The sequence below is a fragment of the Podarcis raffonei genome, chromosome 7, assembly GCF_027172205.1.
Source record: "Podarcis raffonei isolate rPodRaf1 chromosome 7, rPodRaf1.pri, whole genome shotgun sequence".
Classification (NCBI taxonomy): domain Eukaryota; kingdom Metazoa; phylum Chordata; class Lepidosauria; order Squamata; family Lacertidae; genus Podarcis; species Podarcis raffonei.
The window spans coordinates 60,132,625-60,153,410 of NC_070608.1; the positions used below are offsets into that span (position 1 = coordinate 60,132,625).

The 20,786-nt window shown below is 40.6% G+C and overlaps 1 protein-coding gene across 7 annotated transcripts in view; it reads right to left on the reverse strand.

Moving 5' to 3' along the window:
• Positions 1–3,029: 3,029 nt before the first annotated feature.
• Positions 3,030–20,786, reverse strand: part of RNF144B (ring finger protein 144B) — a 76,158-nt gene continuing 58,401 nt past the window's right edge. For all 7 annotated transcript variants that reach the window (XM_053396806.1, XM_053396803.1, XM_053396807.1 and 4 more), the window contains 6 exons: positions 15,239–15,343; positions 8,512–8,572; positions 7,553–7,757; positions 6,262–6,406; positions 4,934–5,023; positions 3,030–4,696 (listed from right to left, as the gene is read on the reverse strand). In XM_053396806.1, the coding sequence (XP_053252781.1) occupies positions 4,556–4,696; positions 4,934–5,023; positions 6,262–6,406; positions 7,553–7,757; positions 8,512–8,572; positions 15,239–15,343 (747 nt within the window). In that variant the 3' untranslated portion in view covers positions 3,030–4,555. The remainder of the gene's footprint in view (positions 4,697–4,933; positions 5,024–6,261; positions 6,407–7,552; positions 7,758–8,511; positions 8,573–15,238; positions 15,344–20,786) is intronic.

Below are 20,786 nucleotides of genomic sequence, written 5' to 3' on the forward strand. Positions count from 1 at the left end.
GAACTGCTAGGTGGGCAGGAGCTGGGACCGAAAGACGGGAGCTCACCCCACCGCGGGGATTCGAACCACCGACCATGCGATCGGCAAGCCCTAGGCACTGAGGTTTTACCCACAGCGCCACCCGCGCCCCCTTATCAAATGTGTAGGCACATGTAAATAGGGCTCAGAGGCCTCGGTTTTCCTCCAGTTCTCCAAAATAAAAACAGTTCTTCTCTAATACATTTCCAGTGATACAATGGATTATTTCCTATCCTCTTCCAAGTGATGCTTCATGGTCTTACTATAAATTAAAATTGCTATGGAAAATAACGAAAGCAATTACAGTGGTACCTTGGTTCTCAAACATCTTGGTACTCAAACGCTTTGGTTCTCAAACATAGAAAACCTGGAAGTGTTCTGGTTTTCAAATGTTTTTCAGAAGCTGAACGTCCGATGTGGTTGTCGCCTATTGTTTCTGGGGCACCTGCACCAATTAGAAGCTGCGCGACTTGGTTTTCGAACATTTCAAAAGTCAAGAAGACTTCCAGAACGGATTAAGTTTAGTGCTTTTGTTTTTGCTATTTATTTTGTGTTTTTGTTTCTGAGGCTTTTTCAGTTAATTTGTTTTTGTGACTGTGTGGAATGCAGTTCAGCTACTTATTGATTGATTGATTGATTGATTGATTGACTGTGGAAATAGATAAAAGCCCCCCATCCAAACAATGACCTTCATCAGTGCAGGTAAGGAAAAAATAATTTTATTTTTTATAATCTACAATACTGTCTTATTTATTTTATAGTATAGTACATTGATTATTGCTTTCATTTTATGGATCAATGGTCTCGTTAGATAGTAAAATTCATGTTAAATTGCTGTTTTAGGAGCTGTTTTTAAAAGTCTGGAATGGATTAATCCATTTTGCATTACTTTCTATGGGAAAGTGCACCATGGTTTTGGAACACTTTGGTTTTGAAACAGACTTCTGGAACGGATTAAGTTTGAGAACCAAGGTACCACTGTACAATTCCAAATCCCTCTTCTGTAGCCAATCAAGAGTAGTAAATTTGGTGATCTGGCAAGTCAGTGGAGCTAACTAAGAAGACCACAAATGCACAAGCCTACTATTACCACATCCAAGTGGTGCAATTTGGTTCTTTCCGCTCTCGTAGCAGACAGTGGTAAAGCATGACAGGGCATGTACATCTGATTTTCAGAACTGCGATGATCATCTGATAACAGAGAAACTGTGGATAAGTTCATGTGTTTCTACTCATTGACTGTCCATTAAGGATTTGGTTTCTAGTCTGATACAGCAAATGTTTGTACTACAAAACAGCAAACCTTAAATAACACAACCTTGGCAGAAAGGAGGGGGGAATGGCTTTCATACAATCAACATACAAGATGAAATTCTTATTGGCAAGGACATGGACGGAATTCAACGTTATCATCACGCATGGTTTCCCATCATAAAAGGCAGACTAAGATAAAAAGGCGCTTCATAGACATACATCATTCCCTTCCATTTGCTAGTGAAAGTAAGGAGGGTTGTTAGGTCAAACAAAGCTACAACGTTTAGCTGACTAATCAGTTTGATTAAGAAGGTGCCCCTGAGCAATTAGGGTGGTAGACTTTTTAATAAACATATTTATCCTGCCATTCGCCCTGAGGAGCTCACACCCAGCATTCAAAGGGAGCAGCAGGGAGTAAAAAGTATGTTAAGAATTGAACCAGCCAGAAAGGGAAACAGAAGGCAAGTCGGCATTCATTTTCTTCCTAACACACACACACATTATCTTCCAAAAAGGGATGAAAATCCACATCACCCACAATCTTACTTTATGTGAATATGAGCAACAGTTTAAAATCCTGGTTGCAGAATAGCTAAATAATGCTTGTCATTGTTCCTTCTCCTCCACCCAGACCCCCAAATAAGACCTTTTTTCCCTTCAGTACTAATGTATGCAGATTTGGGTCAACTGAAAATAATACAACCAAGGGGTTTTTTGGTTTTTAATTGGGTGACAGCCCTGGCTGGTGTTAAAGAAGCCTTCACTAACCTGGTGTCCTTCAGGGGGCTTGGACAACTCCCACCAGTCCCAGCCAGCATACAAGCTTGTACAGTATTAGGACACAGTTGCATTGCAAAGCTAAACAGGCTCAGCTGGCAGTTTAGGACACCCCAGCCCCTATTATTGACTCTAATGAGGCTATTTTACTAGCCACTTTGGACTACAATTTTTACTTTGGACTACAATTTTCAGATATGAAAAGGAAACACCCATCATTGCTGTCCATTTTGTAGCACCTAATTCAGGTGTCCTGGCTGTTTCTCCAAGTTGTCTAGAAACTCTTAGGTAAGAGGTTTTTGTTGTTTTTTATATATGAAAAGACAAAATTTCCAGGCTTGATTTCCGATAGTTTTTCATGAGAACTATGCTTCCTTAAATTAATTCTGTTTACCTTTTCTGCTTCAGTATCTATCTGCCCCTCCTCCTCTCTATTTCTCTGCTTAAGGTCCTACAGTTGTAGCCATATGAAGTTAGCTGAACTTCGGCTCCACAAAAATCAACGGAACAGAAGTCATTAACTTTTTTTAATGGGACCCAAGTTCAACTTACTTAGTTAAAGCCTCTTGAAAGCTTGTTTCTTTTAAAAATGGCAAGAGAAAAATAAACTTGACTACATGTCTGTCCATTGTACTTTGAACCAGATATTGCTGATTAAAGAGGACTGCATAAGATAGAGGGATCCTTTACCAGCGTTCTAAGCTTTCAAAACTAGATGGTCCAACAACTTCAGATTGTTGTGGAGTGAATTTGCTTAGCTGAAATACTATGTACGATAGCAGCCGTTCCCAACCTTCTGTCTCCAGATGTTACTGGACTACAAATCTCATTATCCCTGACCACTGGATTTGCTGACTGGGAGTTGGAGTCCAACAACCCAAGCTGGGAAAGGCTATACTATAGTACATGCTCAAATGCATATTTGTTTTGTGTGTGAATGTAATGTACACACACAGTATATACCATGAAACATACACACCTTTCCTTGAAGAATCATATTTATTTACATTTGTACTCTACCTCTAAAGTACTCAATACAGAACAACATGAGGCCACAATCAGATAGTCAGCCTAAAGCTAAAGATTGTGGTGTATATAAGCATAATATTTCAAGAAAGAGTTGCTATATGTTTGTTATGCAACACCATTTTTCACCACAATTCCTCTTATGCTGCCTTGTAATCCAGCACTAGATAAAGTGGTTATCCCACTATTTTGACCTCATCCATTGTTTTCCAGATTATGCAGCTTCTTCAGTCACAATCTAGCTATGGGCTTGTCTTATAGAAGACTAGAATTCATTATTGGGGGAAGTAGGCCTGTTCATCATAAAGTCTGCAGCCATTAGCTAAGTTTTTATATAGGACTTGCTCAAGGTCGCTATACTGTTTTTACAACTCCTCACTAACTCAGTGAAATAATGTAATTGGGCAGTATTTGCCCAGTGTAGTGTAATACACCTGAACAAATTGCTGGTGCTGTGTATGTTTGTGCGTGTGTTTAAGTGTACAAGTAACCCTCTAATTTTCACCTGAAATTATAGTTTGCATCAATGATGGCCAACCTTTTTGGCAAGTGCACCACAAGTTGCCAGAAGTGAAACCAAAGGATGCACAGCACTCTAGTGCCACTGCAATACAATGCTCAGGGCAGAGTGGGGGGGGTATTGTTATTATACCAGGCCAACTGGATCTTGTTGCATACCACAAATGTCCCCTACACTTGCCACTTCTCACACCAGTGCAACATATGTTTTGCAAAACGCCTGACAATAATTCACACCCAGTCCTAATCAGTGGCTCAGGTAGAGCGATTTACTTGGCATATGGTGCCAGTGCTATGTACCTGCAACAGCTGCTTCAGATCATTCTTTCTGATGCTGTACGAAGGCTGATACAACTCGTCGTTGGTCCAGTTTTGATTAGGCGTTTAGCAAATGTATTTTAACAACATCCCATTTCAGTTGTACTTCATTTCCACTACCTTCCCCTTTTCAGGTATATGATTTTTTTACAGGATATCTTTTTAGTAACACTGAAATCTCCCCCTGGAAAGTGAAAACTCAATAATATCCAAAGATCTCTTACAAGGGGGTTGCATTGTTCACCTATGTTCCCTCACTTAACTGCAGGACTGCTCCATGAGCTGCAAAATTAAAGTTGCTCAAAAATGGGCACATATCCAGACTCTGGAAAATACTGTAGAACCAAGCAGAGGTGGGTCGTTTTGAAGAACCTTTGAAACTATGTTTAGAACCCCTGCCTCTTTTCCTTAAAAAAAGAAAATAGCCAGAGCTGAACTGAAAACACCACAACAGACACCTATCCCACTGCGGAACGGCAACTTGCAAACAACACTGTGTCCCATGAAACTGTAGGCACTTTTTGCAGAAGTTGGCAAAGAGAAGGAGAATTGGTTGGGAAAGCATTGGCACCAGAGGTCAGCCTTCATGTCTTCTCCATCACATAAAAGATGCAGGTCTTCACAGCCAATAGGGTGAAAAGCTTTAGGTTGTTGGCGGGTCATGTTTCTTTTTCTTGCCACGGCAGGATTTGCAGACACAACAGATGATGCACGGTGAGGCTAGGAGCAGCAAGGGAGATGTTACCAGGGCTATGATGCCCAGGCCCACCAGGATCCCAACAACCTGAAAAAAGCAGGAGGAGAAATGTGATAAGGAACGGGAAAGCTGTGTGTGAGTAGATGGAAAACATATCAAACCCTGATATAGACTCTCTTTTATTTTTTATAAAAAAATTATTAATTTTCCAACACAAATAAACAATCATATCAGAATTTCCACAAATTTAACTCTATTTGGACTTCCTTCAGCTTCTCTGACAATCATCCTGATATAGACTCAAGCTTGGGTCACCCGCATTACCTGCGTTCTGTTCCACATAACTGAGGCACGGGAATGACCCAGTTTGTTTCGGCAAGGGCCTTTGTCATAATGCCTTAGGAAGATATCGTTCTGAAAGCGGAAAGAAAAGAGTGTGTTTAGTAGTTGGCATGAATACATTGGGCCTGCCTTGAAATAGGTGCCCAGGTGACAAGGCAGCAGCGCAAAGTCTGGTGGGTATTTCTGGCCTGCCAAGACTTTTCTTCCAGCAGTAGACTGCTGCAAATGGGAATTTCTCAAGCGCGATTGCCACAGAAAATTTGACACCTCTTGCTCTTCTATAAAATGTATGCTTTACAGAAAGGGGAACATGTGAGCGGACATGGAAAAACACACCCACAAATGTGGAAAGTCAGTTAGTGAAACTGAACACAAAGGAGTCATCAGCATTTGCAAACCCACTTAATGTGATCAAATGTTGCAGTACAAGAGAGTTGCATCTATAACTTTAAGGCATGCCAAAAAAGAGGGAGGGGAAAACCAGATTTGGGATCACAAAAAATGAAATTTATGTGAAGGCCAGTAACATTACTCTCCAGAGAGAGAGAGAGAAATGAAGTTATTGGTGAATGATTGCAAAATCAGGTATTTTCAGGCTGAGGTGTTTGGGAAGAGAATTGCAACATTTGAACCCAACTTTTATAGTGGAGGGGGGGCAGTAGCCAAACAGGAACAATCAGAGACAGATTAAGTGATGAATGGGGACTCCTCACTAAATCAGCAACTTTTTCAATTGACAGTTTCTTCCAAAACATATCATGCAGTGTCTATTTATTGCTACTATAGGCAAGGCAAACGTATTAGCACAGTACCCCTTTGATGCCATTAAGGGACACTCCCTGTTGAGTGCACACGTTCTGTTTAAGCGACAGCTACTATGTGACAGAGGACAGCCTGCGGCTCAATAAGATAATGGGCAATGACAGCTCATTACCCAATAACTTAAACAGGTAGAATTTCTGGTGGTAGCTGCAATTACCACAGTAGCATAACAAGTGAATCTAACCTCCGTTAGAGAGAGATTTACTCAAGTAAAGATGGAGGACAGGGTAAAACCAAATTGCTGGGGGAGCAAGAGAAGGGGAAGGCTATGGCCTTCAAGCCCCATCTCTAGAATTCGCATAGACATCTAAGTGGGCAACCTGAGAATCAGGACTGGGTGAATCTTTGATCTGATATAGCAATGCTCTTCTAAAATTTTTAGTTGCCAATAAGGTGTTTCCCTCCCCTAGTTACAAGCCATTTTAAAGGAACTAGAGGGCAAAAACCTGGACAAGCCCACCCCAAAGCCCTTGGCACAGGTCACTTACATCCAGATTTTGCAGACAGTACCAGCAGAATGTATGCTTGCAGTTCTTACACATCATTTGAGCACAGCCTTCATTCCTCTCAATATGGATCCGGCAAACCGGGCACTGCTTAATTGGAGCTTCCGTGGTGGTTTTGATAAGTACTCTAGAAAAGTAGAGGGGGGAAACCCTGTGAAAGATGGTAGTTCAACAAATGACAGTACTCTGGAGAGACCTGTCAGAAGTAAGCATGGACCAAAGGTACCAAATAGTATGGGAAACAGCCTTACGAGAAAAATTAACCAATAAACTGAAACTGACACGGGGACAAATATGGCTCCCCTTTATCACACACACAGCCCAACAAGACAACGACAAAAATCCACCAACAGCATATAAATCAATATGGCTAACCTGATCCAAAACACCCACCCACCCCACTCACACATGAAAACAAAGATCACCCTAGGCCAACCTCAACCTCTCTCACCACCGAAGGAACATAAGTGAACAGCAGAGAACCTGCACAAGCAACGCTGACACCAAACCCTACATATAGTAAAACAGAAACATCGCCACCCGACCCCACCCCCACCCATCTTTCCCCCCTCCCCCTCTTTCCCCCTTTCCTTCCTAATGTCTCAACAAATGAAACTGATTTGTAAAAATGTTACGGGGGGGGGGAATATGAGAGAGAGACATTGCACACACTTTTGTAAATCAAGAAAATCTTTAATAATAATAATAATAATAATAATAATAATAATAATAATAATAAACAAAGGATAATAATAGTTACATGATTATTTCACTGTCGTTCAGGTTGTGGCGTCTGGGCAAGTAGTACATAGAGCATCCTTAATCCATGTAGCTACACATACATGTGCAATATCACCATGGCATCAGACATCAGTACACTTTGGGGACAGCTAGCACTGTAACTAAGACACTGCACCTGGGTCAGAGCCACACAAAACATTTAAAGCACTCTTATCACTTTAAGAGTCATGGATTCCCCCAAAGAATCTTGGGAACTGTAGTTTGTTAAGGGTGCTAGGAACAGTAGCTGTGTGAAGGGTAAACTACAGTTCCCAGGGTTCTTTGGCGGAAACCATGACTGTTTAAAGTGGCGCAAGAGTGCTTTCAAAGCACGGTGCAGATATGTTCTGGCAATCTACTGAAAATGCTTCCCTACCCCTGACAACTGGCAATGAATTAATTCTACACCTACAAATTTCAACTAAAGGAAAGCTGAAATTACTGCAATTACAATATGGAAGATTTGCAGCACCTCAGCAAATCCTTCTCTTACCCTTGCTCACTCGGTGCTACAATAAGATGGTTTTCCAGGCATAGCTTCTCCACATGCCAAGGCTCTTTGCATGATGAACAGAACGTCAAGTAGCAAGCCTGACATTTTACAGGCACGGGTAGTCCAGATTCACTTGGTTCAATTTGGCACACGGACTGACAGTCAGCAGAAGGACACCAGGTTCTCAGGGGATCCAAATGCACTTCTAAAAAATGTTTATTAGAAATCCAAAGACACAACATTTTTAATTATGTACTTCGTTTGCCATTTGTTGATTCATATTCAGCCTCCATTGTCACTGGCTTCAGAAACTAATTCACTGTGCTGTGGTCAATAGTATCTGACAAACCTCTTTATAAACCACAAAATGTCAAATTCTGAAGGCTTTGGTGGGGGCATATAAAACCTTTCAGCATCACAGCCAATTTTAAAAATGAAGATATTCTTAAAGTTTTTTTAAAAAGTGGGGGGGTTGAGAGCATAGGGAGACACAAAAAATATTTTAGTATCATAGCAGCAGGCCTATAGGAGCAGCAATGGTTTTTTTTTAAAAAACAACCACCAAATGGGTGTATGTGTTTTTATATAGAAAAAACATGAGGGGGCACCATCATAGTGGAGGATCCACTTTTCTTAACAAAGGCAAATTGGAGGAGAGGAGTTCTTGGACAGTCACAAAAAAAACTTGAGGGGGGCTTAGATGCAGCCAATGGTCTGTGAGCCACATCTGTGATAAAAGTATGAGGGCATCATAATTGATAACATTCATCAGGTATTTTATTGCTTTCTTTTTCAATGCAGAAGGCATTGGCTGTGTTCATATTCCTGCACTTCCTTTTTTTTTAAAGGCATTTTTTTAGTCTAATAAGTCCTTCAACCTATTATTCAAACTGTTTTGTGAGTTTAATTATACATGTATATCTGGTATTAACCCCCCTAAATCAATGTTAAAGCCACACCTCTTTCAAATTTCAATCGCTGGTATAACTGAAATTGATCAGCAGGTACCAACCTGGAGATCTGAAAGAAAGAAGACAACAAGATGTTAAGATGGAAGATGGGGGATTAACTAATCCTAAAAATGAGTCAAACGAGAAGGTCTGATGACATTTGCTTCCATTATTTCTCCCGTGGTCCGTAAGTTCAGAGAGGGGGAAAGAGAGAAAGCAATCACAACAAGGCTTCAATTTTGAATTCAAGATCATTTGGCAATTTAAGAGGGACACAAATGTTAAAAGGTAAACTGCCAAAGCCAAAGCTGGTTAGTATTTACAAGAACTCAACTGCAAACAATATTCTATTCTGCTAAAACAAATATGAGTAAGCTTAGAAATTTCTGGTACAATTCATCATACAACTGCCAGCATAGTTTGAAACGAATAATTAGTGGTGTTAACTTGTTGGAGCTGCTTTAGGCTATGCTGATCGGGCATCCACACCAAGTTTGGCATCAGTGGCAATGCAATGAAATGCTCAAAAATCACACACAAAAAACCCACCTTCCAATAAATTGTTTGTTTTTTTAATTGTTGTCATATCATCACAGAAACCACTTTTCAACCCATTGTGATAAAACCTTTATTCCAATACCCAGATTTGACACTGAGTAAATTAGAATTAAGTTTCTCAAAATAAAAAGCACTTTCTCTGAACTTTACTGCCAAGTTTACAGTCTCTTGCCACTACTATATAGATTCACACCACTCAGTACATCCAGGACAATCTCAGGTTTGCAGTGTTCCTCATTCAATTGCACAAACTTTGAATTCACAAGCAACTTTGATAATATTGAACCAATACCAATAAAAATAGACTACAGGGAGAACAGGAAACAAAACAAAACAAAAATAAATAATATGAAGACAGTATGACTCACTAGATCATGGGATAATAAACTGAACATGAACCAACAATATGATTCTGTAGCAGAAAAAGTTGATGTTTATATTACTTAATAAGTTTGTGTTGATATTTTTAAATTATTTGGAAAGTACTTGTACCATTGTATTTAATTCCAGATAGCCAGTCCAGCTCATATTTCAAATGCTGAACGATGTTTCAGAAGACAATCCACAAAAAGATGACAATAAGAAATTCAGGAAAGGTTTACAACGGTGATCTTTTTAATAAAGAAAAATTGCAAGAACAGATTAGGTTACAGGGAAATTTGCACTTTTCAAATATTTAAAGAGGATGTAAAAAAAGGAAGGAAACATATGCCAGGCATTCTTTATGAATAACCATGTTCTACATATTGACCTAAAAGAGCACCTTCCCCAATATACTGTAAACCATCTCAGACCCTACAAATGGCATGTGAGACCATGTTGGTGGTGCCACCTTCAAGGACTAGCTGGTTGGTGTTGTCTCATGCCAGAGCCTGTTTAGTGGTGGTTCATCATTTGTGGAATGCCCTCCCTGGTGAAATGTGCCTTTCTCCATCATTAATGAAAACACACCTGTTTATCCAGGCATCTGATCATTGGACATTGTTCCTGGCAACCCTGAGATCCTTGAATTGAGAGCATGTTTTTATAATGTGTTTAACGGCAACTGTTTTTAGAACACCTTTCTTTAAAAAAAAAAAAGTGAGATGTGTTTGCCACCCCAGGCTCCTTCAAGAGGAAGCAAAGGATATAAATTCAATAAATAAATAAATAGTTGTGGAATGTCTGTAGGATCTCTCCTGTATCTAAGGTACTAGGTTTATGGCTGAACAGCATGCACCAAAGAGACCTATTTTTTCTCCTCTTGTCCTAAGATGAACCCAAATGATTCTTTTTAGGAAATTGATTAGCTCATAACTGCTACACACACTGAATTAAGCAGAGAATCTTGGCACATCATAAATCACTGCAATGGAGGGTTACAGATTGCTGTAAGGCAATAGCAGGATAAACAACTCTGATCCAATCCTGTTTGCTGCTCATAACCCTGTGCGCCAGAAACACAACTACCCAGTTCCCTATGACAATGATGCCACCGCCAGGTCTTGGAGATGGAAATAAACCAAGAGCAGTCACCAAAAACTACTAGATCGTTGGATCCAGTCATGTTGTCTTCAAACCCTTGACTCAGTCAAGATGGTGGTGGAACAGTCACTCTTTCTCAGGTCATTCTATCTTTCATTAATTTGTCAGATACAACATGATAACTGTCATAAACAAACTGGGGGAAGAGAAGCAATGAAATGTGTGGGTGGCTTTCTGCTAGTTCAATTACTAGTGCATATCATTGCAGCTGAAAAATATAGCATATGAAAAGCCAAACTATTAAAATAAACTTAATAACTCAAAAATGCAAAAGGAGTCCCAAGAAATCCCTTGTGTAGTCAGCAGTAGGGATGGATGAATCTGTCAATTTCAGATTTCCCTTTTTTTCTAGTCTTTTTCCACATCCGTTTGCATTTTTAAAAAATAATGAAAATTCACCAGCATTTTAGTGCTGATCACTTCTAACATAAACATTTGTTTATGTTTTTGCCTAATATATACAGTTTTGCAAAGCAACTTTCTGTAATATAATGCATTTTATGTTATTTTGCTAATCTATGGATTTTTATGCACACTCTGCCCCAGTACATGCATTTTGGCATGCATTGCTTGGTTGGAGAACCACATTGCAAAATTTGGTGCAGTACAAATGCACTGGTAGTAGCCCTGAATTGGCTCTGCTGGTGCGTTTGCACTGTGCTGAGTTCTCAGACACCTTGCCCCTCTCTCTCTTGATAAGCAACAGTGACCCGTGTGAAGGGAAGCCAGCACAGCAGCAGAGGAACACAAGCCAAGAGGAACATTAGCAACATATACAGAAGCTGGCAGTTTCACACCTGGGACACAGCCACAAAGAAAGCCCTCTCACATGTTACTCTTAATGCAGCTCAGAAAGTCTTCCTGCTCCATTAACCTATTCAGCTACTAACAAAGATAAGTTAGCTTATCAATACCTGCTTTCTGAGTGTACTCGAATAGTGTACATTGTATGACAAACAGAACTGTCTTACAAAAGCTAGTAAATGTTAGCTAGTAAATGTTCTGGGACAAAAATAGTACCATGCATTTTTTATCGCAGCAAGTTTAAAACAAGAATTTCTCAAGTCTTTTTAGCTTGTCGTGTATATATATGGTGTATGGATAATTCACCTAGTCTACGCTGTAGATATTTAAGTGCCAGTAATGTTGCATACCACATAATGGAAGATGGTTTCAGGGAACACATTTCTATAAATCAAGAGCACAGATTTAATTTATATTCCCTCCAATATCCCCACTACTTTTGGCTTCCATAGCATGTCACATTATTACCGCCCCTATTCTAACAAAAGCCTGTGCATTATATCCATCATAAAATATTCATTTGTTCCATTAAAGAACTCCCTTGCCACTTAGAACAAGTCTTTATGGGTTTTTATTAAAAACAGCAATGTATGCGGAGAGAAATGAAATGATTATATATTCAAAAGTAAACATATTTGGCCAATGTTCAAAAAACTGAAACAAACAAATCCCAAACATTTAATGGAATTTAGGAGGACTACCAAGCGAGAGACTGTTGTGTTGACAAGAAAGCATGTACCACAACTTTATAGGTTCAAATTTAATTTGTGAAACGCAGCACTCTGAAACACAAACACTTATAGACTACCTCCTCCTATAAAACAATTTATTTTAAAAGATTCCATTTGTGGCTCTTTGATGCCATCTACGAATCACTATTCAACTCACTCCTATGGCAAATTGTGGCCAAGGCTGAACATCTTTTTGAAACATGCTGAATGAGGCCACCTTCTTGGACTGACTTTTAGGACTCAGTGTTAAGTCAGGATAGAAAGATGGGGGGAAATAAACAGATTTGATTACATTTTTACTCTGCTAAGAGACAGTGGCTTGTTTGCGCCCACGTTGTCTTTTTGTTTTTTTACAGGATGGGAACTAGCTTCCATTACTGACATGCAGTTATGTTTATATATATACACCAAACTAAGCAAATCCTCAGTGCACAGGGTGATCCTATGAGCGCGCGCACACACACACACACACACACACATGAATATGAGATCCTTTTTACAAACAGCAGATAAATTAATTTGATTCTTCAAGTATCTCCTCCATACATGCACAGTGTACAGAACATTTTCTACATCTCGTCATTCTCCTCCTGAAGTTGCCTAGACAACCTTGTTTGCCATGAATAAGGTTAGCTTCATTTCAATTACAGATTCCTCCCAGGCAAGGAATCAATATGCCTCATAACGGTATATCTTCAGACAGAGCAAATGTCAGGAAATCATCTTGGCAAACAACAGCAAAGAGTTTTTTTGTCAGATTCTCAGCCTCACATCAAGCCTCCGTCATACAATGTCATGATCTTCTTAGATTAGAACTGGTTACATCAGCATCAGAGTAAGCTACAAGTTTCTCACCCTTGGTTTATGGGGTAAGTAAGGGTGTGCTCACCAAAACTCACCATTAAGAGGCCTTAAGGAGTTGAGCACAGTTGCCAATCGGGAACTGATCAATAGCCACACACCCAGGTTGCTGGTTATAGGTAGTTTGAATTCCCCCTTCCAGACATTCCTTGATTTGGGTTACTCTTCCTCTCTAGGTTACCCAAAGTGTGGGTTGCGTTAACTTACCTGCTATCTGAAGGTGGGCTATTAGTAACATCACTATGTCCTTGTATGTAATAGAAGCTTTGGCCCTTTTAAGTGAGACTGGTTTGGGGCTCCCATTCTTTATTGCCAATGTATCCTGGCACAGATAGTGGGTGCTTACCACTGGTAACAGATCCATGATGGGAAAACAGGTGATGAGCCCAGAAATTCCAATGATTTTCAGTACACTTATGAGTTTGTATTCACCATAGCCCAGCAAATAGTCCAACAACAGAAACAGCTTAAAAGGACATACCTATCTCACTTATAAGTTAATATCAGGACTCAGTCTGGAACAATATATGCCAAAAGTCATTGGCTAGCTCCTGGTAGGAGGTGAAAGCCTGACCCAGACTATTAAGGTCATGGTTCTGGGTTGTTGTTTTTTAATGTAGTCAAGGGCAGATTAGCATGGCAATGTGATCAGAACTCTGTTGGCAAAGCAATAGGCAGCAGTAGGAAGGGCTGTGAAGCTGCCCTATATGTTAATCATGAGAGGCATCAGGTTGTTAAAACTTTAATGCAATTAAGATCACTTCTTGTCCTTGCTCCTATTCTGTTCAGGAGATATTATTCCTTACATGCTCAGTGAAAATCATAAATATATAATGAATAATCACCCTGAACAGAATTTAGTGCATTCCATCATTCATGGACCATTAAATACATTCTTCGTTGTTTATTCATTCAATTCTTTGCCCCTCAGAGTACAGAGGAAAACATTAATGGCCCATTAATGCATACCCTCATGTGCCCTCTTGCTTAGCTAATTGAAATGGATCTTTAGATTTCAGAAGCTTTATGAACACTACTATCATATTCCAGTGTTGCTTTGTGTTTTCCGTGCAAATTTTGAAGTCACACACTCAAGACAAAACATTAAAGTGAAAGCTTATGAATAATCCAGGCTCATGTTATCCAAGCAAAAGACCAAGTGGCCTTACCCACACGTATTTGCCAATTATGAAATCCAAGTTGAATACCTGACTCGCACCATTTTCAAATGTAGCCTTAAAAATCATATGAATCTTGCAGGAAATCGCAGGTCCCTCTCTTGTGTGGCATACATTCTGGTGAGTTAGGTACTTTCATAGATGTGGTGAAAAATGTGAGGTGACCACCACTGGAAAGAGTTCATGGTTGTACCCGTGATAAAGTGGTCACATGATAGTTTCACCACAAACACTTGTTCAACAGACTCTGGCAGTGTTGCAGCTGTGCATGTTAGTTGTAGTTCACCTTACAAGTTGCTGTTGTGGCAAATGTTCCTTCTAGCATTAAGGCGGAAGTGCTGGGATGTCGTGGTGGGAGGGCACAGATGGAGAAAGGGGTGGACAGAGAGGAAGGGCAGGGCAGGTAAAGGAGCAGACTGCAAAATGCTTTAAGACATTACGTGAACAGGGATCATGGAGTCTAGTCTACAAAAGCTTAGGCTATAATAAGTTTGGTACGCCAATACTCATGTTTCCACCTCAAATTTCACCTGCTGTTTGTCCAGCCTTTCTTCAGAAATCTTGTCAATATAAAATAAGTAGCTTGGGTCCCAACCAACCAACCAACACACACACACACACACACACACACACACACACACCATTATATGTATACATATATGTATACATCACTTCTCTCCTGAAAACTATTAGCTTCTAATTTCTATTCACACTTGCCCCCAGTTCACAATTTAAGCAGCAAGTGACATGTGTAAAACTCTCTACGATTTGTGTTTTACAACCTGGAATGCCATACATATTCCAACATTCATTTTCTAAAGGAGGGCTGGTGACATTCAGATTGGGGATGTTCTGGCTTTTAAGCAGACAATTTTGAGACCGCCTGGATGCCAAGTAAACATTTCCCCAGGAAAGGAAAAACAAGAAGAAAACCATCTGCTTGTTTCTAGTTTCTCCTGTCAAGTGGGCCTCCTGCCAAGTAGTCATTAGAGTAATTAAGGGGAGGAAACATTCTAATGTATTCATTATGTAAATGAACAAAGAATATTAGAAAGAAAAAGAAGTGACAAATGGAGATACCTCAGTTTCTTGCACAGTCCCATGGTTGAGGCACATCATGTCTGGACAAGTGATGGGAGAACCACACCCCTCACGAATAGCCAGCTGCATATACTGTTTCAGGCACTAAAAGAAGAAGAAAGGGGGGAAAACATAAGTTACAAACTGTATCTTAACTAACAGTGTGCCTTCACTTCTTTAATTGGCTCTCTTTGAGCTTCAGTACTCCAATAACTGCAACTGCAATTGCAAAGCAAAGATTAAACAACTGACTACAAAAAACTTCATTATGTCCCAGAAGCACACAGGCTCAGAGTCAGCAACCAGGAGCAACAAACGTACATGAGACCAGCATGTGGGTAAAAACTGACTGCAACTTTATTGGTTACAGATATATCAGAGTTTGGCACCGCACAGAGAAAGGATCTGTTGGACAGAAAGTCTTGCTGGCTGATGCCAGGCCCAGCCTGCCCACTGGACAGGAACCAGCTACCAGACTCTTGATACCAGTGTTCCCTTTCAAGCACTTGTCCGGTCCACACTCATCAGGACTCTGAATCAGGGGCGTAGCATGAGGGGTGCCAGGAGGGCTGTGTCCCCATGCACACAATTTTTGAGGGGGCATGAACTAGATGCCCCCAAGCAGGCAGCTGCAGCATGGCCCGGCCCGGTACTCCTCTCCACCCGCCAAGGGCCGTATCGGCTGGGCAGGTGGCTCGGCGAGCCCCTGTTTTACTCCAGTGGGAGTGGGGTTGTTTCATTGACTTCTTCCTTCATACAAGCTCAATTTGTGCTCAAACAAAGGGAGTGGAAATAGCAAATTAGAAGGTGGAGTCAAAATTGCACAACGTGAATTGACCCACCACACGGAAATGCCCACAACTATGGGCAGGAAGCAGCAGTTTTGTAAACTAAAATACAAACACAAATGTGGGCGTGTGTTCTAAGATCAAATTCAAATGGGGGAACAGTGGATCTGGAGCAAGATGCCTGCTCCCCTGTGGATGAGCCCCTGAAAAGGATGAACCCCTGAAAAGCCCTTTCCTTGCTAGCTGTTTTCTGTCCAGAAATCAACCCCATTCTCCAAGATGTGTTTTCTTTGGTGGGATTCCAAGTTCACGTTTACACGAATTATTATGCATCTGGAATGCTACAAGCAGGAAGGGAAAGCAATTGGGCAGCTACTTAAGAGTGTGAGGAACGGCTGTCAAGGAAAGAGTTAAGACACATATTGTTGCCACTTCTGCTCAAAATTTCATTACAGCAAGCCTTGGGAATTCGCGTGTGTGTAACTCTATAGTTTGCCAGTCAAGAAGTTTGTTCTGATCTCACGTTGCTAGGTAATGGCTGAACGAAGCACTTGCGCTCCTCTCACTGCAAGGCCACGCCATTATTCAAGACCACTTGTGGATAATCTCTCCCCACATCCACAAGCAAAGGAAGCTGATCACAGTACAGCACATGGCTTTTCCCAAGGACGGCCAGCCCTCCTTATTCAACACGTTCCATTTCACCTTCTCCACTTCAATACTTTAAAAGGTTTCCAGCTGACTAATTGCAACCCTTATTATTTGGAAAGCAAATGACAAAACGAAAAATATGACCAATTTTAGATTTTAACCAGGAAAGGCAGAGGGAGTTTGAGGCCAAGAATAGAAAATCAATACATGCTATAAACAAATATCCTAGGGTGTCTAGCGTTATATGTTACAAAAGCACATTATTGTAATCCAAAGCACATTATTTTAAATCAAAGTCAATCAAGCTGATATTTGCATATTTGACAGAAGGGATCTTCTGATAACCAGAACTTGAAACAAGAATTTTGATCCCACCTGCAAACTTCATCTTCCAGCTTAGCCAAAAACACTCCAGCGGTGTGAGATTCCAGAAGTACCAGATGCATTTTAAACCAGCGTCTGTGTTTCCTCTGGGCCAATAAGACACAACAGAGACTGTGGTGTCTTTATGCTATATGGTTTATTTACACATGTATACAACTTTAAGAGTACAATGGAGGGGTCCACAGCATTCTTGCCAAATAGATTCTGTCCCTTTCATACACATAGCATTGCTTCCAAGAACAGACATCAGCATCTCTCTCTCTGGCACACTGCTTACTAACCCCCAGATTCATATCAGTATTCATTATGCTAAATATAATTCTGTAAAATGGTGGTTATAAATACATATCATATGCACAGGGAGTTGTGAGGTGACCAGGAGTCACTGGTCTGATTTGTAGGCAATTCTAAACCACGTTTTAGCACTATATGGATGTCAGCAAGCATGTGCAATGGCTACTTCACTCCCACTTGCAGTCGGGAAGAGCCTTCTGTCAAATTTACTTTTTGTTTCAAAGCCCCTGGGCTTAGCATAGTGTGCAAACCAGGAATTCTGGCTTACAACAAGCTATGGTCAGTTGCTGAACAAGCGAACTTCAAACCCTGGGTTGTGAAATTTACTTGTTTAGCAACTAACCTTTGTTTGTAAAAAGGATTCCCAACTCATTTGTAAACAAGGTGAAGTGAAGATGTGATGCTAAGAAGAGATTATATTAAACTGCAAGAGAACTCAGCAAAAGACCTCCCAGGGACATGTAAGGAGGGGGACTGCACTTCAACAATTTGGTCAGGTTCACTGAACTATCACACTGTAAAGGCTAAAAATGGATGCCCTCCCCTGCTAGATTGAGTATCGACTGACAGTGCAGAGGCCACACCCTCTATTTTTCAAATGATTTTTCATCACTAGGTCCTTCACTGGTAGACTGTACATGGAAAGGCCACAGGGAGCTTTTCTTCCTTCTTATAGCCTAATAGCCCCACTCCTACAGAGACGGCATGAAAGGCCAAGAAGAATTTTTCTTTGTTTGTGAACACACACAAGTTAATCAAAGATAGCTATCTAGGTAAGTAACAATTAAATTAACTTCTGGAAGCACACTAGGGCAGAATTCCATCTCTTTTTTTTTAAGTCTTGAAAATACACCTTTCCACTAGTATCCTCTTGCGCCAGCATATAATGGGTGTGCTCCTTATACTTGTTACTAATGCACATTTCCAAGTTAAAGTCATATTACAAATGAGAGGTTTTATTTTTAAAAACAAAGACTAAGCTCAAGCTACCCAAATGTGGCAATTGACTACCTGTAACAAACTGAAGGGGGTGGGGGAGAGAATTTGGGATAAGCCTTATTTAAAATCACTGAAGCATTATGACACTGTGTTTGTGCCATTACGGCTTTGAGCTGCACATGTTTTCCCTACACAGGGAAACATTATGCATCCATGCACACTTGTAATCTGTAACAAAGTAATGCAAGCATATATTGCACTATGATTATACATGAGCGTACAGTGTATAGTTATTCGTGTGGACCAGGATTTTTCATTTGAAAAGCCACAATGTAAGCACAGGTGGAAACACAGCAAGTTCCTTGCAGATAGTTATGTTTCCTCAGACTAGTTTCTCTCTCCCCCTCACCCCTCAGTCTTGTTGCTATCTTCAGGACAAAAGAGTGGTTTCTAAGGAAACAACTTATCAGCCAAGTCCTCAAGGCTAACCTGAAAGCTCTTTGAACAAACAATAGTCGGAACATGGAGCATAGCTCTTGCTTGTTCCTGCATCAACATGTCAGGAAGGAGATGTCTGCCCAAGACAATAGCACATTCTTCGTTAAGGAGACCTTTCCCCGCAAAAATCAGGTTATTCATCTCCAAAAGGTACAGGGTCCATCCTAGACCACACACTTAATCCAGAATCCAGGTGGCATGTTTTCCAGGAAATACTGGTGCCTAACCGTTTCTTGGTTTCACCTTCACTAGTAAGGAAAAGGGCGACTTCTTCACATTCTGTAAGCTGCCTGTAGCATGCAAGCCACTTCTGCAGTCTCTGGGAAATCAAAACTTTATAGGTTTTTATTGCTTGTAGAAAATTCAGCGATAAACACTCCAGGTTCTCAATTTACAAACCAGGTCAAAAGAAACTCAAAGCTCACTATGACTTACAGCTCTTACTATCTCGATGCCTCTCCAAAATTTGTCAAGGGCTGACAAAGTATCCATATGAAGTTCGAAATGAAAGAAAATGTTTTCTGAACAGCTGAAAGTGGTTAAAGACAAAGCAAGGTTTCCCAAGGTATACATTAATTCATCTCTCTCTCTCTCTCTCTCTCTCTCTCTCTCTCTCTCTCTCTCTCTCACACACACACACACACACACACACACACACACACACAGGCTTCTGGTAAAACCTGCTTTTGAAAAGGGAGGGCCTGACCTGAGAGTACACAGTACAGCCAAAACCCCTCTTACAAACTATCTTTCAGATCTCTGAAAAACCATTATACAGAACATTGTTACTTATTGGCTAAGTTTTGGTTTAAACATTGTTTTGGAAAGTGTGGAAGTTGATTTGCCCCGATAGAGACTTTGTCAGGCAAGGCCTCCTTCCCCCTGCCTTGCTCTATCCTCTAGTCTCTGCTTCTCAATGTGTATTGCATTATTTTATGTACTGTGGCTTGCCGTTGTTTTATTTACAGTTTAGATATTATTTATTGTAACTGTTGAGTGGATTTCTGTTCAACTTTTATATGTCGACATTATTATTTTATACTATTCTAATGGTTGTTGAATGTTACTTTTTTGATGTAGGTTGCCTATTTTAAAGTTATGTTTTATTATCACATTTTTGTATTGCATTAAATTGTTTTAAGATGTACATCTTTTGCTTCTTCAGCTTGTAAACCGCCTTGAGTATTGTAAGATAGAAAGGTGGTATACAAATTAAAAATGATGATGATGAAATGCAAGCTGAATTGAATTGCTCCTCCATCTCTAGCTACAAACCTAAACACGTTTTCTAGAATGTTAGCCCTAGTGAGAATTATCAGTACAGTACATTTAAAGACTGAAGCTGGGGTTGCTTCCCTTTGGAAGGAAAGGTGAGTGGAGACTTAAAAGATTTCTGCAAGTTCTGCTAGTGGAAGGCTGTGCAAGGACTTCTACTAGGGCATCAGGGCTTCCCCTCTCTCTCCCTCTGCCCCATACCCCTCCAAACTGGCTGGTGGGGGTGTCAGTACAACACAGGGAAGGAGAGGGGCAACACGCTGGTTGGCAAACTGAAACGCTTGCACTGAGGAAAGGACTGCCATAGTGCTATATTGAATTCCTCCCAACACCATCATTTCTCTGGCTCACTGTACTAACCTGCTTCTGTTCCATTTGTTCCTTGCATGCACACATATTCAGATATCTATTAAATCATCTTTTGCTGCAGGGATGGAAAGCTATGCTGGCTTCCCCATAAGGAACGTTGCAGAGTGGTCTCTGTGTCAAGCACTGAGACAGAAGTATCGGGTATTTAGTCCCTAAATAGAAAGGCTGTTATGGCCAGACCTGGCTATCCAGGTTCACCAGTTTTCATAACAGCCCCTGTAGTCAACCCCGCCAGGCGGGGGGAAACAGTACATAGCTGAAGACCCAATTTATGAGCATCAGGATGACCACAATTCCTGGTGAAATAAACTCAATGCCAGGGAATAAATTCCACTGAACCCAGTGGGGCT